Source organism: Helobdella robusta (assembly GCF_000326865.2).
Source record: "Helobdella robusta unplaced genomic scaffold HELROscaffold_46, whole genome shotgun sequence".
Taxonomy (NCBI): Eukaryota; Metazoa; Annelida; class Clitellata; order Rhynchobdellida; family Glossiphoniidae; genus Helobdella; species Helobdella robusta.
Genome location: NW_008705138.1, coordinates 715,758 through 737,606, shown reverse-complemented (window position 1 = coordinate 737,606; position 21,849 = coordinate 715,758). Strand labels below are relative to the sequence as shown.

General features: G+C 33.6%; 3 protein-coding genes across 3 annotated transcripts; 1 reads left to right on the top strand and 2 right to left on the bottom strand.

Annotated features, from left to right (window-relative positions):
- Positions 1 to 1,324: 1,324 nt before the first annotated feature.
- On the top strand, positions 1,325 to 7,210 carry HELRODRAFT_178174 (hypothetical protein; the record flags this gene model as incomplete). Its single annotated transcript, XM_009026308.1, has 7 exons — positions 1,325 to 1,449; positions 1,530 to 1,635; positions 1,790 to 1,900; positions 2,260 to 2,583; positions 2,769 to 3,027; positions 5,399 to 5,572; positions 7,194 to 7,210. 7 exons carry the CDS (start codon positions 1,325 to 1,327, stop codon positions 7,208 to 7,210), a joined length of 1,116 nt encoding a protein of 371 aa, XP_009024556.1.
- An 891-nt stretch (positions 7,211 to 8,101) lies between these two features.
- Positions 8,102 to 14,938, bottom strand: HELRODRAFT_178173 (hypothetical protein; the record flags this gene model as incomplete). The annotated part of the gene is made up of 9 exons (XM_009026307.1): positions 8,102 to 8,329; positions 8,975 to 9,094; positions 9,742 to 10,110; positions 10,383 to 10,462; positions 10,541 to 10,680; positions 12,740 to 12,966; positions 13,362 to 13,435; positions 13,583 to 13,757; positions 14,789 to 14,938. 9 exons carry the CDS (start codon positions 14,936 to 14,938, stop codon positions 8,102 to 8,104), a joined length of 1,563 nt encoding a protein of 520 aa, XP_009024555.1.
- A 5,504-nt stretch (positions 14,939 to 20,442) lies between these two features.
- HELRODRAFT_178172 (hypothetical protein) lies at positions 20,443 to 21,417 on the bottom strand (the record flags this gene model as incomplete). Its single annotated transcript, XM_009026306.1, has 2 exons — positions 20,443 to 20,521; positions 20,993 to 21,417. 2 exons carry the CDS (start codon positions 21,415 to 21,417, stop codon positions 20,443 to 20,445), a joined length of 504 nt encoding a protein of 167 aa, XP_009024554.1.
- Positions 21,418 to 21,849: the final 432 nt, after the last annotated feature.

Genomic DNA, 21,849 nt, shown 5'->3' with positions numbered 1-21,849 from the left:
ATAAAAAACATGAATTATTTTTGTACACAAGGTAAATTACATGAAAGACTGACCTCATAGTTTTCAACTTCAGAGCCAGGCACAGTACTCCTCGTTGATGTTGGATGAGTCGTTCCCAGGAGGGACCTAATGTTCAACCGATAAACCAAACTATCAATCAATCAATCAATCAATCAATCAATCAATCAATCAATCAATCAATCAATCAATCAATCAATCAATCAACCAATCAAGTCGTTTTGTATAATGCTTTCATAGTTGAGCAACATGTCATAAAACAAAAATGGTATTTTTCTTCTTTAAAGATCACAAAGTTCAAAAACAGGCAACATTTTTTTTCAAGTGTCAATTTTGTTTATATTTTTTTAAAATAGAGTTATTTCACAACTTGTAAATATGCATGAAAATAAGTTTACTATTTTTCAATAAATAATCTGATATCACCAGGCAGAATAATCAAAATACGTCAAAAATGGCACTCAACCAACATTATATTATTATTTTCAACATTTTACCCTTTCATTTTTTTGAAATACCATTTCATTTAATAAAACTGACTCATAATTATCATTGTTGTCACAAATTATATCCTGATGAATCGGAAGACAAACGTTTTATTAAATGTTGTTTATTTTTGTCTAAACTAAATTAATGATAACTTTTGGCTACTAATATAATACCTTTTTTAAGCATTCAGGATTTATAATAAATATTAATGAAAGAATGAAAGTAATCAATATTGATGAAAGAGTGGGAAATATTTTCAAAACTAATGCACATTTTCAAAATCTTGAAATTTTTGAAACTAATTCAGAAGAAGTGAAAATAAAGATTACATCTTCAGATGTCATAAAGAGAAAAAGACAATAATAGACAACAGAAAACTATAAACAAGTAATTTGGGCATGCCGATCAGCAAAAGCGGTAAAAGAAGAGAATATAACTCAAAGTACTTATGAAACATGAAGAAGTAAAAATTTGAATAATTTTCCTGAAATGACTCCAATTTTTATCAATGAGGATTTAGGTATAACATCAAATTCAATCCAAAAAAATTGAAGAGAAAGTTGAAAATCCAGAAATAAAAAAGATAAATAAACAAAAAAGATACAATTGAAATTTTAAGCTCAATGTTTCACAATAACCTTAAAAAAACCAACCGAAACAAGAAAATTTTGTAGAAGAGAAAATTAATGATGTAATAGTCATCAATAAAACAGCTATAAAAGATGTAAATAAATGTAATATTATCAATATTATTCAAAAAGAAAACTTTAATGGAAAAAGACAACAATACACCAAAGATCAACATAAACGTGTTAACATGAGCTCTGGTGCAGCGGCTTTCTCTTGGTGGAGCCGATTGGATCGACTGTTGAAGTCAAACCTTTCAGAAATTCCAATGAACCGCTGCTATTCCCGCCTCCTCCTTTTAAGAGCCGGATTAGAGTAAAATCCAGGCCCAAAAATTTGGATTAGCCCGCTTGCAACAAGAAGATCAACAAGACCCAATTTTCGGCCCGTTGCAGAACCTGCTGCAACTGGTTCCATCTAGACAAATGCATCACCAACAAAAACGGTTATTACCACTGTGATAACTGCCCACATCAGTCCACAGACACGAGTAGCTCTAAGGTACCAGATGTTTCACTACAGCGGCCGTCAACAACATTTAAAAGCTCGAACTCACAAAACAAACCCACTCAACATGCCGGACAATCCAACATCCTTCAATTGAACTATAATGGCATAAAAAACAAACACGACGAAATCGCACAACACCTAACAGAACGCAATATCCACGTCGCAGCCATACAAAAATCAAAGCTTTCATAAAGCTCTAAAGACCCAGTTTTCAAGGACTACGCACTGTATCGAAAAGACCGCACGAACGGACGAGGTGGTGGTTTAATCATACTTATCCACCACAGCATTCCTTAAACCATCAAAGCTACACCTAACCTTGCAACAACAGAAAGTCAAGCCATCACGATTAAAATAAACGGCGAAGATACCAACATCTTAAACATCTACATTCCTCCTCAATCAGTTTGCCCTCCTGGTTTAACAGCCTCCATATGGTCCTGGGCATGACATAAAACTGCATCCACGCTGCCTTGCGTGCTTTTGAGCAAAAGGCTAGGCCCACCGCTTATAACTGGTGGTTGTCGTCAGGATGGGTGTCCGGATGTAAAAACATTTCCCCAAATTACTCTTATGCCATCACAAAGAAAAACAACGGTCCCTTGTCCCCAGCAGGCCTTAAGTGGTCAAGGAGTGCTAAGAATCCCTGGGAAGTATGCAATAGCGGAGGGATGTTGCAGAAAAATTCAAAATGGCCCCTCTATGGTACTTAGATTTGGAGCGCTCAATGTTGGATCACTGACTGGCCGCAGCATGGAAATCGCAGAAATGCTCGAGCGTAGAAGGATTGACATCTGCTGCCTTCAGGAAACCCGATGGAAATTGAATGGTGTCTGTCATGTCAACTCAGACAAAGAAAAATATAAACTATTCTGGAATGGTCAAAAGACGGCCAAAAATGGTGTTGGAATTTTTGTCAGAGAACCGCTAGCCCAAGCAGTACTGGATATTTAAAGGATTAATTTACGTCTCATGTGGATCAAGCTTCGCATAGAAAAGCAAACAATGATTATTTTTTCTGCAAACGCATAACAGATAGGCGAATCAGAAGAGATGAAAAATGACTTCTGCATTCTCTGACACCATCTCAACAATACCAAAATCTGAAACAATCCTGATTGGAGGCCACGTTAGAGAAAACAGATGGTTTTGAAAACGTACATGGCGGTTTTGTCTATGGAGAACATAATGAAGATGGCAACCGCATCCTTGAGTTTGCTGAAAGTCACGGGTTTTGTTTACTGAACACATATTTTAGAAAGAGGTTAGAACATCTCATAACATACAAAAGTGGACCATCAGCCACGCAATTTGATTTCTTCGCTGTCAAGCAACAACACCGAAGGCTATTCAAAAACGCCAAAGTTATACCTGGCAAATCATGTGTCGCCCAACATAGACTACTTGTGGCAGACCTGGTTGTCGAACTGTCAAAACATAAGTCTAAACAAATGCCTCGGAGAAACAAAACGTGGAAGCTGAAAAACAATATTCATCCAGAAAAATATCAACAGATTGTCGCCACACAGTTAGACCACCAATCGCAAGCCAGTACAGATTGGAGTACATCAAAAACCGTTTTGATAAACGCTGCAACTACAGTTTGTGGGAAAACTGGTACAAAACGTCAGCATAAACGGGACACTTGGTGGTGGAATGACAGTGTACAAAATGCAATAGCTGAAAAGAAAGTTGCATTCAAGCAATGGCAAAAATCAAAGTTTGTTGATGACCATAAAATTTTCTGTGAGAAGAACAACTATACAAGACGTCAAGTTGCACTGGCTCGGACAGATCAGTGCAGAGAGTGGCTCACTAAAAGCAAAGGTGAACAAATGAAATCTTTGTATCGTATAGCAAAATAAACAAAGCGTACGAAAAAAGACATAGTTGGTGCCTCATGTATCAAAAATGACAAAAATGAGATGGTTCTTGAACAAGATGAGATCAAGCTACAGTGGAGAGAATACTTCAACCGTCTGTTAAACGAAACAAATCCCATCAATGTTAACTTTGACGCTCCACCCATCGAAGGTCCGATTCCAGACATCACTGTAGAGGAGCTTACAGAAGCTCTGAAAGCTATGAAGGATGGAAAGGCAGCAGGGCCCTCTGGACTCACAAATGACATTATCAAAGCAACTGGTACTGCAGGTATCCAAACGTTACTACAACTTTGCCGTGAAATCTGGAGAAATTGCTCAATGCCGACTAAATGGAACTATAGCATGACAGTCCCGCTATACAAAGGCAAAGGTGATCCATTGAACTGTTAATCATATTGGGGTATACGTCCGCTAGAACACTCCCTGAAAATTGTCGAGAAAATCATTGAGAGAAGATTAACGTCGTGCATCACAATCGGAAATTATCAATTTGGTTTCCTAGCGGGAAAATCAACAATCGATGCAATTCACATCCTTCGGGAACTGCAAGAGAAGTACCTAAAGCATCAACAACTATCACACATTTTTGTAGACCTTGAAAAAGCATTTGATCGAGTTCCCCGTGAAGCAATCAGGTGGAGTCTACGTCGACAACTCATTCCAGAATATCTTGTTCGACTTGTGATGGAAATGTATAGGAATACTAAGACTCTCGTCAGCACAACGGTTGGACAGACAGATGCATTTGACATCGGCGTTAGAGTTCAACGAGGCTCGATTCTTAGTCCACTGTTATTTATAACTGTGATGGAAGAAATCACAAAACCGATACGCACTGGTGACATTTGGAATCTAATATATGCTGATGATATCGTTTTAACAGACACGTCTGAGCAGAATGCAGCACAGATGTTTGAAGATTGGAACACCAGACTCGTCGATCATGGATTCAAAGTCAACATCAGCAAAACCATAGCAAAGAACACTGGTGAACCCATCCAATCCACAGCTACTGGACGATGTTCAGTTTGTAAAGCTGGTGTAAATAACAATTCAATCAAGTGTCAGCAGTGTAATCAGTGGTGCCACAAACGTTGCTCAAAAATAATTGGTAATTTATCTAAAGTGTCCAATTTTGTTTGTCCTGTTTGCATCAATCCACAGCAACAAATTCAAAATAGTAATGTTTTTGAAGCCATTAAGGTAGAGAAAGTCACATTGTTTTAATATCTAGGAGATGTTCTGGATTGTACTGGAACAGCTGAAGCTGCCGTTTCAGCACGCATACGTGGCAACCTGGAATAAATGGCATCTCCTTGCCTCTATATTGATGCGGCGTGACATCCAACTACCAATACGATCAAGACTTTATAAATCTGTGACACGTCCGGTGTCGTTATATGGTGCAGAAACATGGCCAATGACAACCAAACTGGAACAACAACTTCAACGAACCGACATGAAAATGCTCCGATGGATGCAACGAATTAGTCTGAAGGACCACATCAAATCTACCGAAATCCTGCGTCGTGCTGGTTTAGATGATATAAAGGACGAATGCCAGCAACACCGTCTGCCGTGGTTTGGTCATGTCAAACGAAGTGGAAACAGTGCCATAACTTCTCTTGCAGATGTTGAAGTACCTGGCGCACGTCCCAAAGGCCGTCCAAAGAAGTCCTGGTCGCAAACAATCGAGTAAGACATGAAAGCTCTAAATTTAAATGAAATGGATACAACTGATCGTCTAATTTGGCGCAAAAAGTTGATGGCAAAGAAAACAACGTCCTACCTCGGGGAACCGGGTCTCTGGACGCAAAACGAAGATTGATTGATTGATTGTTTAACAGCCTCCATATCAACATTTCTAGACATCCCACGATACGCTCTGGCACTCAGCCTGGATAATTCACGAGAAGACCTAGCCTGGAAAATCGAAAACTCAGGCTGCGGCACGCTCAACAGAGATTTTCCAACCCGTCTGCCTACAACCCGTCAACCATCGTCACCTGATATCTCCGTCGCATCAGATTCTTTAATCGCAGGTATAGATTGGTCAACAGTGACAGCTCTCTCATCAGATCACCTACCAATCCACATCACATTACAAACAAAATTTTCTCCTACCAAAACTCCTAAAATAAAAATAATACATTTTGCCAAAGCTAACTGGATCGGCTTCATCACTGAAACCGAAGCCGCTTTCTCCATAACCATTTTCCTACGCAACCCGTCAGCAGTTGAAAAATTATTCCGTTAAGTTTAGTGGGCTGCCAGTAGATACAAGACGACTATCATCGTCACCAGGTCTTCCGAGAGAAATCAGGGAGCTCATGAAGCAACGGGATGCTCTCAGATAATCCGACTCCTCATCCAAAGACATCGCCATCATGTCATCAGATATCCAACAACAGATTAACAAACTAAAACAAACTCACTGGAAAGATTTCCTGGGCAGTCTCAATAGAAATATTAACAGCAAACGCCTTTAGAGAACCATGAAAACTCTTAATGGCCAACAAATACAATATCCCAACAGTTTCAACAACAACCTGCAGATGGCCAACTTATTCAACAAACAGTGTACCGCAACTAATCGTCATACATCTAACAAATAGAATAGAATCACTAACAGAACAATCAAGAAATTAACACTTGATGATCATCCGACTCTTACACCAGATCAGGTTTCAGCAGCAATAAAGCACTCTAAACCGTTCAAAGCCTCAGGACCAGACAACCTGACAATCGTTCACCTTAAAAATTTAGGCCATACAGGAATTTCCTTCCCAACCAAACTATTTAATGAATCTCTGCAAACCTGCAGAATTCCAGACATATACAAAAAAGCCAAAATAATTCCTCTCCTCAAACCCGGTAAACCAGACAGTGAAGCAAAATCATACCGACCTATATCATTACTATGCCCGGCCTTAAAGATACTTGAAAAATGCCTGCTGCCGCTCATAGTCAAACACCTAACACTTGCGAACCACCAAATGGTTTTCGCTCTTATCACTCAACAACCTCAGGATCACCCTGATAGTCACCGACATTGCCGACGGCCTCAACCATAAGAGACCAGCCCATCGCACAGTCCTCAGTGCTGGACCTTACAAAGGCATTTGACACGGTCATCAAACACTGTTGTCCGACCTTCTACCATCATCGCTTTCACGGTCAACTGTCCGATGACTGTCAAACTATCTGCATGGACGCACCGCCATAACAGAGTTCCGACATCAACATTCCAAACAGCGTATCATCCGATCAGGAGTGCCTCAAGGTTCAGTACTATCTAAAACTCTGTTCAACTTTTGCGTTTCCAAAACTCCCGAACCTCCTCACGACATTAAAATTATCTCGCATTTTTCATTTATTATTAGTAAGAAAATTAAAATTTAACGAAGAATAGGCAAATTTATAAATTATCTATGATCAAAAATTTATTAATTAAGATAAAATGAGCAATTAAAAAAAATCACCTTATATATGCAAATTTTGATTCAATGCATATAAATTTGATTTCAATAAACCTTGTTCATTTAAGCTACAGGCATCACCAACTCATCATCACCAAGAAAAACATCACCAGCGTCCTATTTGAAACCCATATCTCTCCAGCAATAAACAAATATAATATACAACCATAATTGAATCAAACAGGTGCAAACTGTGCATAACATACCATGTACTGTACATACATACATACACACATAGATACATACATATATATATAAATGCATGCATACATACATATGCATATATATATATATTATCTAATATATATATATATATACATACGTACATACATAATACACACTGTAATCACACTACATTAATAGCTAGCTCATTCATTGAACCAAAATAGAATAAAAACTAAAGCGCACTTTTAATTAAAAAATTATAGTTAATTAGACATTAATGAATGAATAATTAAACAATTTCTAAAATTAGATAACTGGAGTGAGGAAAGCAAATTGATAAGATGATAATTAACAGATTATGAACTGGTTGAGAGTATCTTCATGAAACTCTTACTATAGTTGTCTAGTTAGCTATAGCTACATCTATGTAAAGACTAGATACTAAATTTATAATAATAACATAAACAATAATAATAACAATAACACGATCCTCGTCATTTTTAACCAAGCCACAAACAAATCAAAAATTATAAAATTTGAGTAGAGAGTATTGGTTTTGAAGAGACCAATCAAATCTGATATTCCATCATCAATCTGAGATATACCAACTTGCCACCACAGCAAGTTGACATCAGCAACCAATATTTTAATGTAAACCCAACGGTTAATTGGACATAGTCAAGACACCAGCATTAATTACATTGGTTAACAACAGAAGGAATTTTATTTTTATCTACAGTGACGACAAACATACACTCAATGTAGATGCAGTTGTACGTACACTCTTCTTCATATTATTATTATAATAATATTAGTATCAGAATTAAATTCAGAAAGAGAATGTCCTTAAATAAGAAGATAACTACATTGCAGTTCTGAATAATTACTTTATAGAAAAAAATTTATTTTCAAAATACAAAAATTTATTTAACTTCTTTTACTTATAATAATTACCCCGTACTTTGATAGACCAGCTGACAAAAAATTGCTAAACAACTGCAAGTAATCAACTATAAGATAAATAAGAAGATAAACTAACAGGAAGTGTTGTATGAATCCATTAGCATAACCAGGATGCCTTCTGTACGAGCGACCAGCTGGTGGTAACATGATGTTGTATGATGGAGGTGGAGACGATGGCATGTGCTGGCTTGCCTGTGAACAATTTTATCCTCAGTATCATCATTATCAATAACAAGATACATAGCAATTCATATAGATGCGGTGCTTGCGAGTGCATACATACAATTATTATTATAATAACTGACAATGTATACATACATACATACACAATACATGCTTTCTGTCATTAATAAGTTTATACGGCTGAACCAGATATCTAAACTCATATAAGTTTATAACAAAAATAAAATGCAGATGTTAAGATTTGATAGCTTTGCATTTAAATTTATAAATCAGAGCAACATAGAAAGCAGGAATAAGAAAAAAACAAATGCAAAAAAGTAATAAATTGAAAATCAATTTAAAAAGAAGAGAATCGAGAAATATTAACAAAATTAGGAAATTATATGACTTATGTTGAAATTAGATCACTGCTACAAATAGATATATTCTTCATCATAAATTAAATAAAGATAAAAAATCTTTGAAAGTTTTAAACAATTATATTTAGACATTTAAAACGTGGATGCGATTGAACATAAAATGACATAAAATAACAAAATGACTGACGAAACAAAATGATGTACATACATAATCCCAGGCTCTGATTGGTTCATTAATGACATTGAGAGGCAGTCTTGTGGGTTGGGCTCTATCAGTAGCACCATTGTTACTAACATTATTGTTGTTGTTGTTGGCTGCATGTTGTTGAGGCTGCTGGTAGTAGCTTGGGTCCGAGTAGGGTACAAAATTGATGTAAGTGGGGACCAATGGGTCCACAACTGGAAGATGAGATGTCTAAAAACGTATAATTTATTTCTCAAATCTAATATAAAAATTAATATTTGCTAAATTAATGCTATCGTCTAAAGCATTTATTGCAATACAGAAATGTTGCAAACTATTTGCTATTATAAAATAAATAAGTTCCCTGTGAAAGATTTGCATTAAATTGCAACCACAGCCACCAAAACAATACAAAATGTACAACAGACAATTTAATGATATAACTTCACTCATGTCTTCCATCTTCAACCCATTTTAATTGTAAAAAATATGTGCACATGAAACATGGTTTACAGATTTGAACATTAGGGGTGTATAATTGGAAAATGAAAATATTAAGAGTGTAAGGCAAAATGTTAAAAGAAAGAGGAACTTCAGCATGACGGATGAGCAAGCAGCTCATAAGGTGCCATTACAAATAAAAAATACTGAAGAAAGCATTAAGATTGCCAAGCGTAAGCTGAGGAAAATAATGATTTAATTCAACAACAGAAATAGAAACCATATGAACTCATATCCTAATTACAAAAATATAAACCACATGAACTCATATCCTAATTAACATAATGTAAACAAACACATTTATATTTGATAACCAACTTTGGAAGGGAAGAAAAATTTATAAAAAATAATCATATTAAAAGCCCTTAAAAACCCACAAGCAAAATATTATTATTGATAGGAGCCTCCATATTTCTTAGCATGGTCTGCCTGGTGTACTGTCTTGTGGCTCTGTGTTGGTAATTGTCATACTGATGGCCAGTGGGTGATGACAGAGGGTGTGGGTAGAAGTTGGGGGAAGGAAGAACTTCTACATGATTGATGGGCAGTTCATAAGGGGCCAGTCTCAATGTGTAAGGAGGTAGGTAAGCAGTCGGTGGTGGGTTTATGATGTTGGAAGCTATAAATGGTGGAGGTTGGACGTGTTGTTGGTTGTTGTTGGCATTGTGAAGATATGTGTTGTTTCTGTTGGGATCCATCAAATGTTGTTGTTGTGGGTCCTGTTGACTCACTAGGAAATCTTGCACCTATATGATATTATTATTGTGATGCTATTATCTTTTTATGTGTTCACCAATTAGTTATTAGAATATGCAAGCAGCAGCAATCAGGGCAAACAAAAAATGAGCAAATGAAGAGATTTTGCTCAAATTTCAACCCCGTTCTTGTATTGCTCAATTAAACTTTGAAGTGAACAAAAGCAAAATGATTTCATGACTCTTTATATTAAGATTAGTAAGAATTCCCTTATTAAAATAAAAAAGACTTAAAGCAAGATACTGTCAAAACAATTAAACACCTGCTGGTTAACAGAATTGATATATACATATCCTCTTTCAGGTGCTATGTAATGGTTATGTGCTGATCTTCTTGATGCTGCTGACGAGGATGATGATGTGGTATTGTGGTGGTGATGGTGGCTGGCAAGCTGCGGTACATTAGCAGGGGGCGACAAACAAGGCAGTCTTCTTGAATTGGTTTGATGATGTTGCTGTTGTTGTTGCATAGAATTACTGCGAGTTGTTATGTTCATTGAAGTTGGAGTTGGGTTGGTTTTGTTGTTGGCAGTCCTGTGATGTCTGCTTCTCAAAACAGGGCTTCAGGTAAGTTTTAATGCAAAAATTAAAAAAAATTACAAACACTTCTTATCATTTTAATCTGCTTATTAAAAATTTGCTTATCAAAATTAAAAACATTTGTCATTAATTTTCAAATTGCTATTAAATTTTTACACACACTCTCCTAGAAGTATTCTACATGACAAATGCATCAGCTTCTTTCTCTAAATCATTTTAACTAATCTGTTAGAGACCAACATAATTGTAAACTCATTTCGTTTCAATCCACAATTTTATTTAAATAAATCAGAATTAGATTATTTTTCGGGTAAATCACAAAAGATTTTGAGAGTTCTACATCATCTTTTCAACAAATTGCACACAAACACACAAACGCACGCGCATAAACACATACCTATACACAAAAGAATCTTAAAGAACTTCAAAAGAATAAAGGTCAAAAATTATTTCATTGACTGAGTTGGATGGTGCACAGACATTTTTTATCCTTTGTGGCGAAATAGTTACGATGAATAAATGTCTAATACTTCATTTCCAAACAAACCATACACATTGACTATAATATAAAGTCATTGATAAGTGATCATCGATAACTTTGTGGACCAGCTAAGTCAAAAATATTTGTGTATTAGTATTAGTGTTGACGACATAGACAGCTTTTTGTAACCTTTGAGGTGATCAAGCTGTATTATAGATGAATCAATCAATCAATCAATGATCCTCCTTTGTCCGTCGAGGGACCGTCGAGGCCGATGGTGTATGCTTTTTACATGCTTTTTACTTTTTATTTTTTCCTTTTTTCTTTCCAAAAACCTTTTCTATCTTTGGCCAGTTTTATTGAATTCTGAATACCAACACCAGTCCATTCAGTAATGTCATCTATCAATTTCTTTGCAGGTCTACCAATTTTTTCTTCCAATCTCTTTTCCTCATTAGTACCATCTTAATCAATCTGTCTTCTCTCATTCTACAAATGTGTCCAAAAAATCCCAATTTTCTTTCTCTGACTTTGTCATATACACTTTTCTGTCTTCCAAGTTGATTTCTGATGGTTTCATTCTTTACTTTCTGTCTCCAACTGATTCCCAACTGATTCGGTAACACTTCATCTCAAATGCTTCCAATCTGTCTTTGTCTCTTTTCTTTATTGTCCATGTCTCACATGCATAGAGCAAGCTCGGAAAAAAACAAGATTCTATCATTCTCAACTTTGTTTTTATAGATATATTTCCACTTTTCCATATTTCCTTCAATGATGCGAACATTCCATGGGCTATTGCTATCCTTCTGTCAATTTCTTTGGTGCAGTTGTTGTCACAGGTTATAAGACTGCCAAGATACACAAACCGGTCTACTTGTTCGATTTTTTCTGATTCTATCTGAAATTCCGCATTGTTTCTGCCTTTTCCCGTAATCATCACCTTCGTTTTGTCTTTGTTGATATGCAACCTGTGATCTTTTCCACCAACATGTGTTAGTTAGTCTCTGTAGAATTTCTTCACTAGCAACTAGAAGGTCTTATATTGTCAGCAAACCTTAGATTTTTGACAGTTCTCCTTCATATGTCAATTCCACCCAATTCCGAATTTTCCATTGCTCTTTCTAGCAATGCTATGAATAGTATTGGTGATATTAGATCGCCCTGTCTGCTTCCAATGTCTGCCTTTATCCAATCCCCAAGTTCTGTACCTATTATTACCGACATTTTTAATTCTTCACAAAGTCCTTTCAGTACTTTGACCAGCTTTTCTGATGTCCTCATACTTTCTAATGTTGCCCACAAACCTTCATGCCAGACAGAATCAAACGCTTTTTTAAAATCAACAAAGCAATGTTGATTTTAAGAAAGAAGAATGATTCACATATATATGTAACTGAGAAATAATTAATTATCTGACCATTAAAATATTGGAGACAAACTCATAAAAAATTCACAACATTAAAATTGCATTAGACTAAAGAGAAGTAGCATAACAATCCATGTCGTATTTTATGATAACGATATTTTAAACTAAAGCAGTGGTCATACGGAGAATAAAGACAACAATTTACAGGTTTTAGCAAAACATTCAAAGACCTTCTAGTATTGTTAACATTGTTAACACTATTGTTACTGTTGGCAGCATTGTTATGCTCCATCAGCATTCTATCCACTTTCTTCCTTCTCAGCTGATTGGGAGCAGAAGTCGTCACCTGTTCCATCCTGTTCAGTCCTGGGCTCTGAACAACAATTTGAGCATCAGGCGACATGCCAACTAGTTCTGCAGCCACTTTGCGTTTCTTGCTTGGTATTGTATCATCCAGCTGATGTATGAATTTTAATAATGTTGAGGAATAACATGATGATCATTTCAATGATATTGGAAAAAGATAAGAGTTTTGAATATAAATTATATACATCAGATTTTTGGAAAAACTGGTGATTTGAAAAAATTGAACTGAAAATTAAAACAATTGAGGTGCATTTTCAACTGAATTCATGAGGTATTGCAACCACAAGAATGATGCACAAAGCCCAGTTGGCTAAAACATCAAGACTTCAATCTTAATTGAAATTAAATTATGATGCAAAGAGATTTTAAAATGAAGTCATCCAATTAAATGGTCGGACTCAGTTAAGAGATTTGACTGGACCAAAAACACTGGAGACAATTTCATAGATAATGTTATTTTAGAATGACTATTAAAAATTTACTCACCTCAATAGAGTTGGTAGGTTCATTTATGATGCATGGATACAAAATAGGCGAACCAACGAATTGAGGACCAATATCTAACAGAATAATAGAAAAGTAAATGAAAATGGGAAATTGATGATATAAAAAAATACATAAATAATAAAATTATGCAGTCAAACAATAATCATGTTTAAGTCGCCTATAAAAAGAGAATGGACTAGATGTAATAAACAATAATTAACCAGGTATGGCAGCAACTGCCTCTTGAACTCTGACTTCCAGTGGTGATGTTCTGTGACCATCCTGCATCGGACTCAAGTTGGGACTCAAATTAAGTATAGGAGGAGAGTGGGTGTTGAAACATTGGAATGATGAGGTGTTGCTTTCACAACTTCGAGGTGATATGTCCAATTCAAACTGAATGGTTGATGTATATTGAACATTTTTAATAAATAGAACCATCTAAAAATTTCAAGAAGGTGCAAAACACTGTTTAAAAAATGCCTGGTTACATTTTAGTTCAAGTTGCAAATGATGATTTGTTTTACAGCCATTTTTTTACAAATAAATTGATAAGTCAAGTCAATTAATATAACACAAGGAATAAAGTAGCATGTCATGCATTTAATTTAAGTTATTTACCCTTAGTATTTTGTACAACGCAGCAACCTATGAACATCAACTTCTCAATGTTCTCTTCTCATGCACATCTACATTGGTTGACTAACTAATTAATCTTAGATGCAATCTTTAACTATTCTTTGGAAAGCCACAAATTTTTGGGACTTTCTGTTCTTGTTTTAGCCATTCTTTTTCATGAATATTGCCATTGTTTCATTTACTTTTAATTTTCTTTCCTATGGTCTACAGTTCTACTTGTCAAAAAGTCTAAATGCTTTTGAGAAATTGTTATGAACATAAGTTGTTTCTCTTCAGAATTTTGCTTTTTTCTCAACTGTGCCGGTTTCAATGCCATAGTGCAAGGTTTATGAAAACAATTCATGTAGAAACTTGCTGTCCTCACTAACCACTATAGTTTTATCAATCCCTCATCTTCTGATTGTAAACTATGCGTTTTAGTGGATGGTTGGTAACATCAATAATTTAATTTACTCTCAATCAATCTCAAAACAAATTGTTCACATTTTAAAGTTTTCTTTTATGAATATTTACCTTTTACTCTTTAAAAATAATTTTATTTGTCAAAAATCATTTTTATTCTCTAAATATTATTACCATTTTAAAAATTCTATTGTCTGCATGGATATACATTTTAAAAGAAAACATACCTAGGTTTGTAAATACAAACAAACCTACACACATATATGAAAATATACACAAAAACATATAAACAGAAAACTTTGTATCACATCACTTTATATTCCTAGAGAATAATTTAGGAAAATAATTTGATCACAAAAAATTGTTACAAAAAAATTGTTACATACATGATGTCCCACAATGGACTCTCTTTCAAAAGCCCTTAGAAATTGTTGTCTGGTTCTTTCATCAGAAGTGTTGCCAATGTTGCTTGCTCCTAACGAAATTGTATTAGGGGATGTGTTGTCCCTCTTTCGTTTTGTCACAGCTATTGGCATGTTGTTAAGTTATTTCTTGGAGAGTTCTATAATTAATTAGAACAATATTTATTATTTAAACAATACTACTGATCGTCTAATTTGGCGCAAAAAGCTGATGGCAAAGAAAACAACGTCCTACCTCGGGAAACCGGGTCTCTGGACGCAAAACGAAGATTGATTGATTCTACCCAGAAGTTATAGATTTAAAAATTGTTTAAAGAACTTGTTACTAAACTGGAAATCGAAGTAAATCATGCATAAAAATTACAGCAAACCCTTAGTTCTTAGAACAATCTACAATTTACCTTTCATTGTCCATTAAAAAAATATTGCACATAACTACAACTCCACATATAAATCTTATACTTTATATATATATATATATATATATATTATATATATATGCAAGCAGTAAGAAATCTAGTTAGAAAACCTTCTTAGAACAATCTACAATTTACCTTTCATTGTCCATTAAGAAAATATTGCACATAACTACAACTCCACATATAAATCTTATACTTTATATATATATATATATATATATATATATATATATATATATATATATATATATATATTTATATATGCAAGCAGTAAGAAATCTAGTTAGAAAACCTTCTTAGAACAATCTACAATTTACCTTTCATTGTCCATTAAGAAAATATTGCACATAACTACAACTCCACATATAAATCTTATACTTTATATATATATATATATATATATATATATATATATATATATATATATATATATGCAAGCAGTAAGAAATCTAGTTAGAAAACCTTAAGTTAACATTGAAAAAACAGTTGAATTTAGAATTTTGAATATATTTATTTTAAGCTTTTACTTGTTACAAAACCTATAATTTATTAGTACATTTTGAAATTAAATTTTACATACTATAAAATAAAAACCAAAACTATTATCCACAATCTCGCATATATACGGTTATAGATCTTTAAACTCACTTCCCCTAAATTTAACTAAATAATAGTAGCAACTTAGAGAAATATTTCTATAAAAAACCAACAGAAGTTTTGCTAATTTTTCTTTGATCAATTTTAATCATTTATTTTTAAATATGAATTGATTAATTTTGGCAAGACTTCAACAATCTACAAAATATCTTAGTGATCATTTTAGGTTGGCTTATTTTATGATGTTCTGACTTTGGTACAAGCTCATACATAAGTATAAAATGTCAATATCAATAAAACTAAAAACAGCTGTTCAATAAATAATTTCATTTTAATGATTAACACTAAAATAAATAAATAAAGCCTTTAAAACTAAAACGGTCAATGATAATAATTAAACAATTAATAATATAATGCAGGTCAATAAAATTGTCAATTATCAAATTGTTTGACAAATAATTTCATTTTAATGATTAACACTAAAATAAATAAAGCCTTTATTTAATACTAAAATGGTCAATAATAATAATTAAACAATTAATAATACAATGAAGGTAAATAAAATTATCAATAATTAATATTAATTTAATTTAACTAATATCAAAATTAATTAATCTTTTCATTCTTTCTAATTTTTTGCTGTTCCTTTTTTAAAATTTAAATACATCCTGTTTTTAAATATTTTTTTACATTTCAGATTTCAGAAATTAAACAACCATCCCACTTATTTAAAAAACAATAATTAAGTTATTATAATTATTATAATATATACTTAATTAAAAAAAACTTTAGAATATATTTCAATATTTTTTACCCAGCTTGTCCTTAATAATTTTAATTAAATTAATAAAACTAGTAATATAGTATAAAATTATAAATATTTTATAAATAAGTTTTTAATGTTTAATTAACTACTAAAACTAAAGAAAAAAACATTAGAATCTAAAATTATAAATTTAATATTACAAAATTTAAATAACATGATCAATATTTTGTCGATTTTTTGCGGCTGAATACCGTTCCGTTTAGTTAGTCATTCAGTGGATTCAATTCAATTTTTATATTTTATATGAGAAAATTAGAAAACGCCATTTTAATATTAACCTTGTTTATATATCCATTTTCCAGAGTTTTTTAGAATTTTCGATTTTTAGAATAGTAAACAAGGTACAAATTTAATATTTTAATTTTAGCTAAACTTTTACTATTTTGTTAAATTAAGTAAAAACGAAGTATATTGAAAACAAAATGGACACGACGAAGACTCAGCGCCTTCGTTCATTCATTTTTGTTTCTACTAATACCACCCGATACAAAAGCAAATGAGTGGTACATGCAGAGTGTACAGACGTCTAATGTGAACGCATGTTGTATGTGATCTGATGTGCACGCTCTTTGAATAACTCCACCTACTTGTATGTGATCTCTCTAAACGTCCAACGTTTTTTTTATTATAATCACTAAATATTTTTGTTGTCATGTCAAGAGCACGATGTTTTTTGAATCATATGCACTGTGAAATACAACAGTTTCATAGTTTTCTTAACAACAGCATTTTTTTATCTGATAATACTCCACTTGGTTTAGCAGTTTTAGCTTTATGTAGCTAATGAATATTCAGGAAAAATAATAATGCGTAATATATTTTCATTCTATAACGAAATTATTTTACTAAAAATGGGGCTGAAAAAATATTATGGTATAACTGTAATTTGTTGTAAAATATTAGAAAAATTGTGTCAATTCACAACTGGACCTCTTAAATCATCCTATCTTTTTCTTAAGTCACTTTACAGAGATTTTTTTAACTATCATATAAAGGAGACTCCCATGGTTGATAAATTGATTGATTGAATAAAGGTATGGTATCGAACATTTTGTGGTTTAAAACCGGCTCCATATTTGACATTATAAACAATTATAGCCGATTCTTTGAGTTCTTTCATCTCTATGTCGGTAGCACCGAGCGCACATAATCTACTAATCTAACGTTACCACAGGTTTGTTGTGATTGCGCTAATGTATGAGAACACCATACCAGGAAGAGCAGTGAGCAGGAGTGAAAAGAAGAAAAGAATAGTATTCGTTTGGATAGGCTGGACACGTGTTTCGTCCCTATCGTTACTCATCAGCAGCCCGAATACCTATGAGATTTCTTCTTATATTTTTTTGCCTTATCCTTTTCAAGACATTGGCGACCAACGACTTTTTTAACACCTTGTAGTAGTTGTCGATGGTTTTTCTTGAAAAAGGTTGTGGACAGTAGATTGCCATTACTTGCTGTCAACCGCATCATATACGCTGAGTTTATGATAGCCATTGAGATCAATCAATCAATCAATCAATTAGCTTATAAAGCGCTATTTCCGCGATGTTCAACAGCGCTCCTCAATGAATTTTGAAAACAGATGGGTCTTGATATCCGCTCTGAACTTCGCAAGTGATGGAGAAGTAGTCAGAGAAGTAGGTAGAGAGTTCCAGAGAAAAGGACCAGAAAAAGCAAAAGCAGATTTGGCAAAAGAGTGTTTAACACGAGTTAAGAAGAAGCGAGAACCAAAAGACGATCATAAACCGGGGCGTTTAGGTTCAATTAATATATCTGATAAATACTTAGGAAATAATTTAGATTGAGACTTATACATGAACGTGCAAATTTTAAAAATTATTCTATATTTTATAGGTAGCCAATGCAAGAGAACAAGATATGGAGATATATGAGAAAAGAAAGGGGCACCAGCAACTAGACGAGCAGCAGAGTTAAAAGCTTTACTTAAAGGATAGAGTATAGAGTCAGGAAGACCATAGTAGAGCACAATAATCAATCCTAGATAAGACTAACGAAGTAACAAGAAGGAGAAGAGTAGGATCATCAAGAAAAGGCAAAAGTTTTTTTATTCTACGTAAATGAAAGTAAGAGCTTCTAGCAACACTTCTTCTTAACTCTCTGAGAAGAGAGAGACATAGTAGAATCAAAGATAAAACCTAGACTACGAAACTTATGAGAGACATCAAGAGTTTTAGAATCAGGTAAAATAATAGGAGGAATAGTAATAGAGTGTTTAGATTTATTAAAACAAATTAATTCAAATTTAGAAGGATTAAGTTTAAGACACATAGAGTCAGACCAAGCGATAATTGAAGAAAGACATAGAGATAAATTATGAAGAACACTATTGAGATTAGATGGAGGAAAAGAAGTATAAATGTAAGAATCATCAGCATTTAGTTGACTAGAGAAAAAAAAGTTATTAATAATACGAGGTAGTTCAGAAGTATAGAGTATAAATAGAAAGGGCCAAGGATAGAACTCTGAGGTACCCAGAAAGTAAGAGTAGAGGAGTTAGAAGTAGAATTATTGAGAACAACAGAAAAAAAACGATTACAGAAATAAGAAGAAAACCAGGATAGACAAGAATCAGTAATATTAAAAGAAAGAGATATTTGATTCAGCGCGCATTTGAACCACTGAGCCATCTCGCCGGCCAACATGAGACAACTTACGTCGTCTCCTCATTTACCGACCTCGGAAAGATGGACGGCTGGGTTGGCATGCAAAATGGTGTAGGGTAAACACGGTTTGTTTGAGCCAATTTTGACATTTATATGTGTTTAATTTCAATTACCAATTAAAATTACCTATTTTTAAGCCAAACTATTAATTTACCAATATCTCGCATAAAACTGTTTTTGTCTTTTTCACTCTTCAATACTCCGTAGATTTTGAATCATCTGCAAAAAGTAGGATATTGTCATATACAGATGAAATGTCATCAATATAAATAAGAAAAAGCAACGGGCTCAAAACCCCACCCTGAGGGACCCCACTCAAAATCGGTTTTGACTCTGATAAGGCATCATCTAGTTTGACCTGAAAAATTCTGTTGCTGAAATATTTCTCGATCCATTTTACTATTTTTCCATTCGCACCATACTCTTGAAGTTTGAACAACAAACGACCAGATTCATGTAGACCACATTGACCTCGTGACCTTGGTACTTCAGTAGTTTAGTTGCAATTTTGTTTATGATCTAAATGCTTCAAGCCTAAAATGTCACGTTTAATATAAATGTAAAAAAGTCTATAAAAAATATACACATGTATACACCCATACACACTGACAGACACACATATACATACCTACTTTTTAAACTCTTTCAATTAAATTCACAGAAATGTGAAATTTATGTTCTTTTTAGCAAACCTCACTAAATGTTCACTCTCGAGCATGAAATCGTATGAACCAGTCACAAACTTCTAGACAGTACATTCAAACATCACACATCTCATAAAAACTTGCTATTATATGATTTGGTATGTCCCTTTTTTGTCCCTAATGTGATTCTTTGTTATCAAAATCATCTTAATAATTTTCGTTATTTAGCACCAAAACAAACTTGCAAAAGCTGTTCTAGACTTTCCAGAATAGCTTCCAGCTCATTTTTGTACATTTATCTACACTGGCTAACAATTAATCCACACACCTCTTTAATTGCCCATATATAAAACCCTCGAGTACATCGCCGCTGTTTTTTCCGTAACTTATTAGATTTCAGTTTGAGGTGTATTTCAAATTTTTATGAAGAACTTTTCCTTTTACCTCATCATTTTGAACTGCCATCGATCGAACTCAGGGCCGGAACTAGCGTATTTGCCAGGGAGGTAAAACTCAGTGTGCCGCCCCTTACCACGTTATTATTATGTTACTACCGTAAGCTATCGTTTAAATGCAGTTTTTTAAATTACATGTTTTTCATTATTTTAATATCAATATACATGTTAACATACCTAGAAATCGACAACATTAAAAAGTGAAAAACTTTGTTTATATTGCAGCGTCTACGTTTCAAGTAATTGTTTTATATATTAGTAATACATTAAAAACAAACTCTTCTAGCTTTTTTTAGCTGCAAATGTATTGATTACATAATCAAAATTGACAAGGGATGCTCGTTTGTATTCGATTGAAATTATGCTTAGATTGAAAAATCTCTCCTGCCCCATTGTACTTCTCATATAGTTTTTGATGATTTGGAGTTTGCTGAAACTTCGTTCTCCAGATGACACTGACAGGCAATGTGAGAAACATTCTCAAATGCAGCTGTGATGTTAGGGTAGCCTTTTTTAAATTTATTTTTATAAATGAGAGTTAACATTTCTTTTGATGTGGCTTTGATGTGAGAAACATTCTCAAATGCAGCTGTGATGTTAGGGTAGCTTTTTTTAAATTTATTTTTATAAATGAGAGTTAACATTTCTTTTGATGTGGCTTTTTTCAAACTTTTGTCAACTGTCAAAGCGTGATATTTAAAACCTTCTATTTCAAAGTTGAATTCTTCAATGTTGAGATCAGCTGAGTATCTATTTGCCAATTTTTCTGCTTTAATTTTTAGATTTACTATCTGCATTTTTTCAATTTTAACACCACTCAAAAATCCAAACATGCTGTTTACATTTTTCAAAGCTTCAAATCTGTCACCAGGTTCTGTAATTATCCGGTCAATGATTTCTAACATAGCCACTTGGTACACATTTTCAACACTTGCAAAAGCTTCACTGTTACACAACTCATCAGGCATTTTTTTTTTCTTGGTTCCTTTTCTGAAAATTCAGATGTTAGATTATTCATTTTTGCTAACAATTTACCATCAGCAATGGCTTCAGATGGTGCAAACTCTCTGCAAGACTTCATGAATGTTAAAAGTTCTTTGAGGTTTCGGGCAGCCAAATCTACCGTTAAATCTCTTTTTTGTAAAAATTCGTTTACGTGGTCAATTTTTTCTAACAATGGATGCCAAAAATTAACCATCTCAATGAATTCAAGTTTTTCAATATTTTTCAAAAGAGAGCTTGCCTCACTCACAGTTTGAGGAGTTGAGAGATCATGACTTCTAAAACCTTCTAGAGCCTGCATCACTTTACTATAATGTTTATATACAACTTCGACCGCATCTAATCTTGCAGACCATCTTGTTTTGCTTTCAGGCTTCAATGTTATCGGCACATTTTTT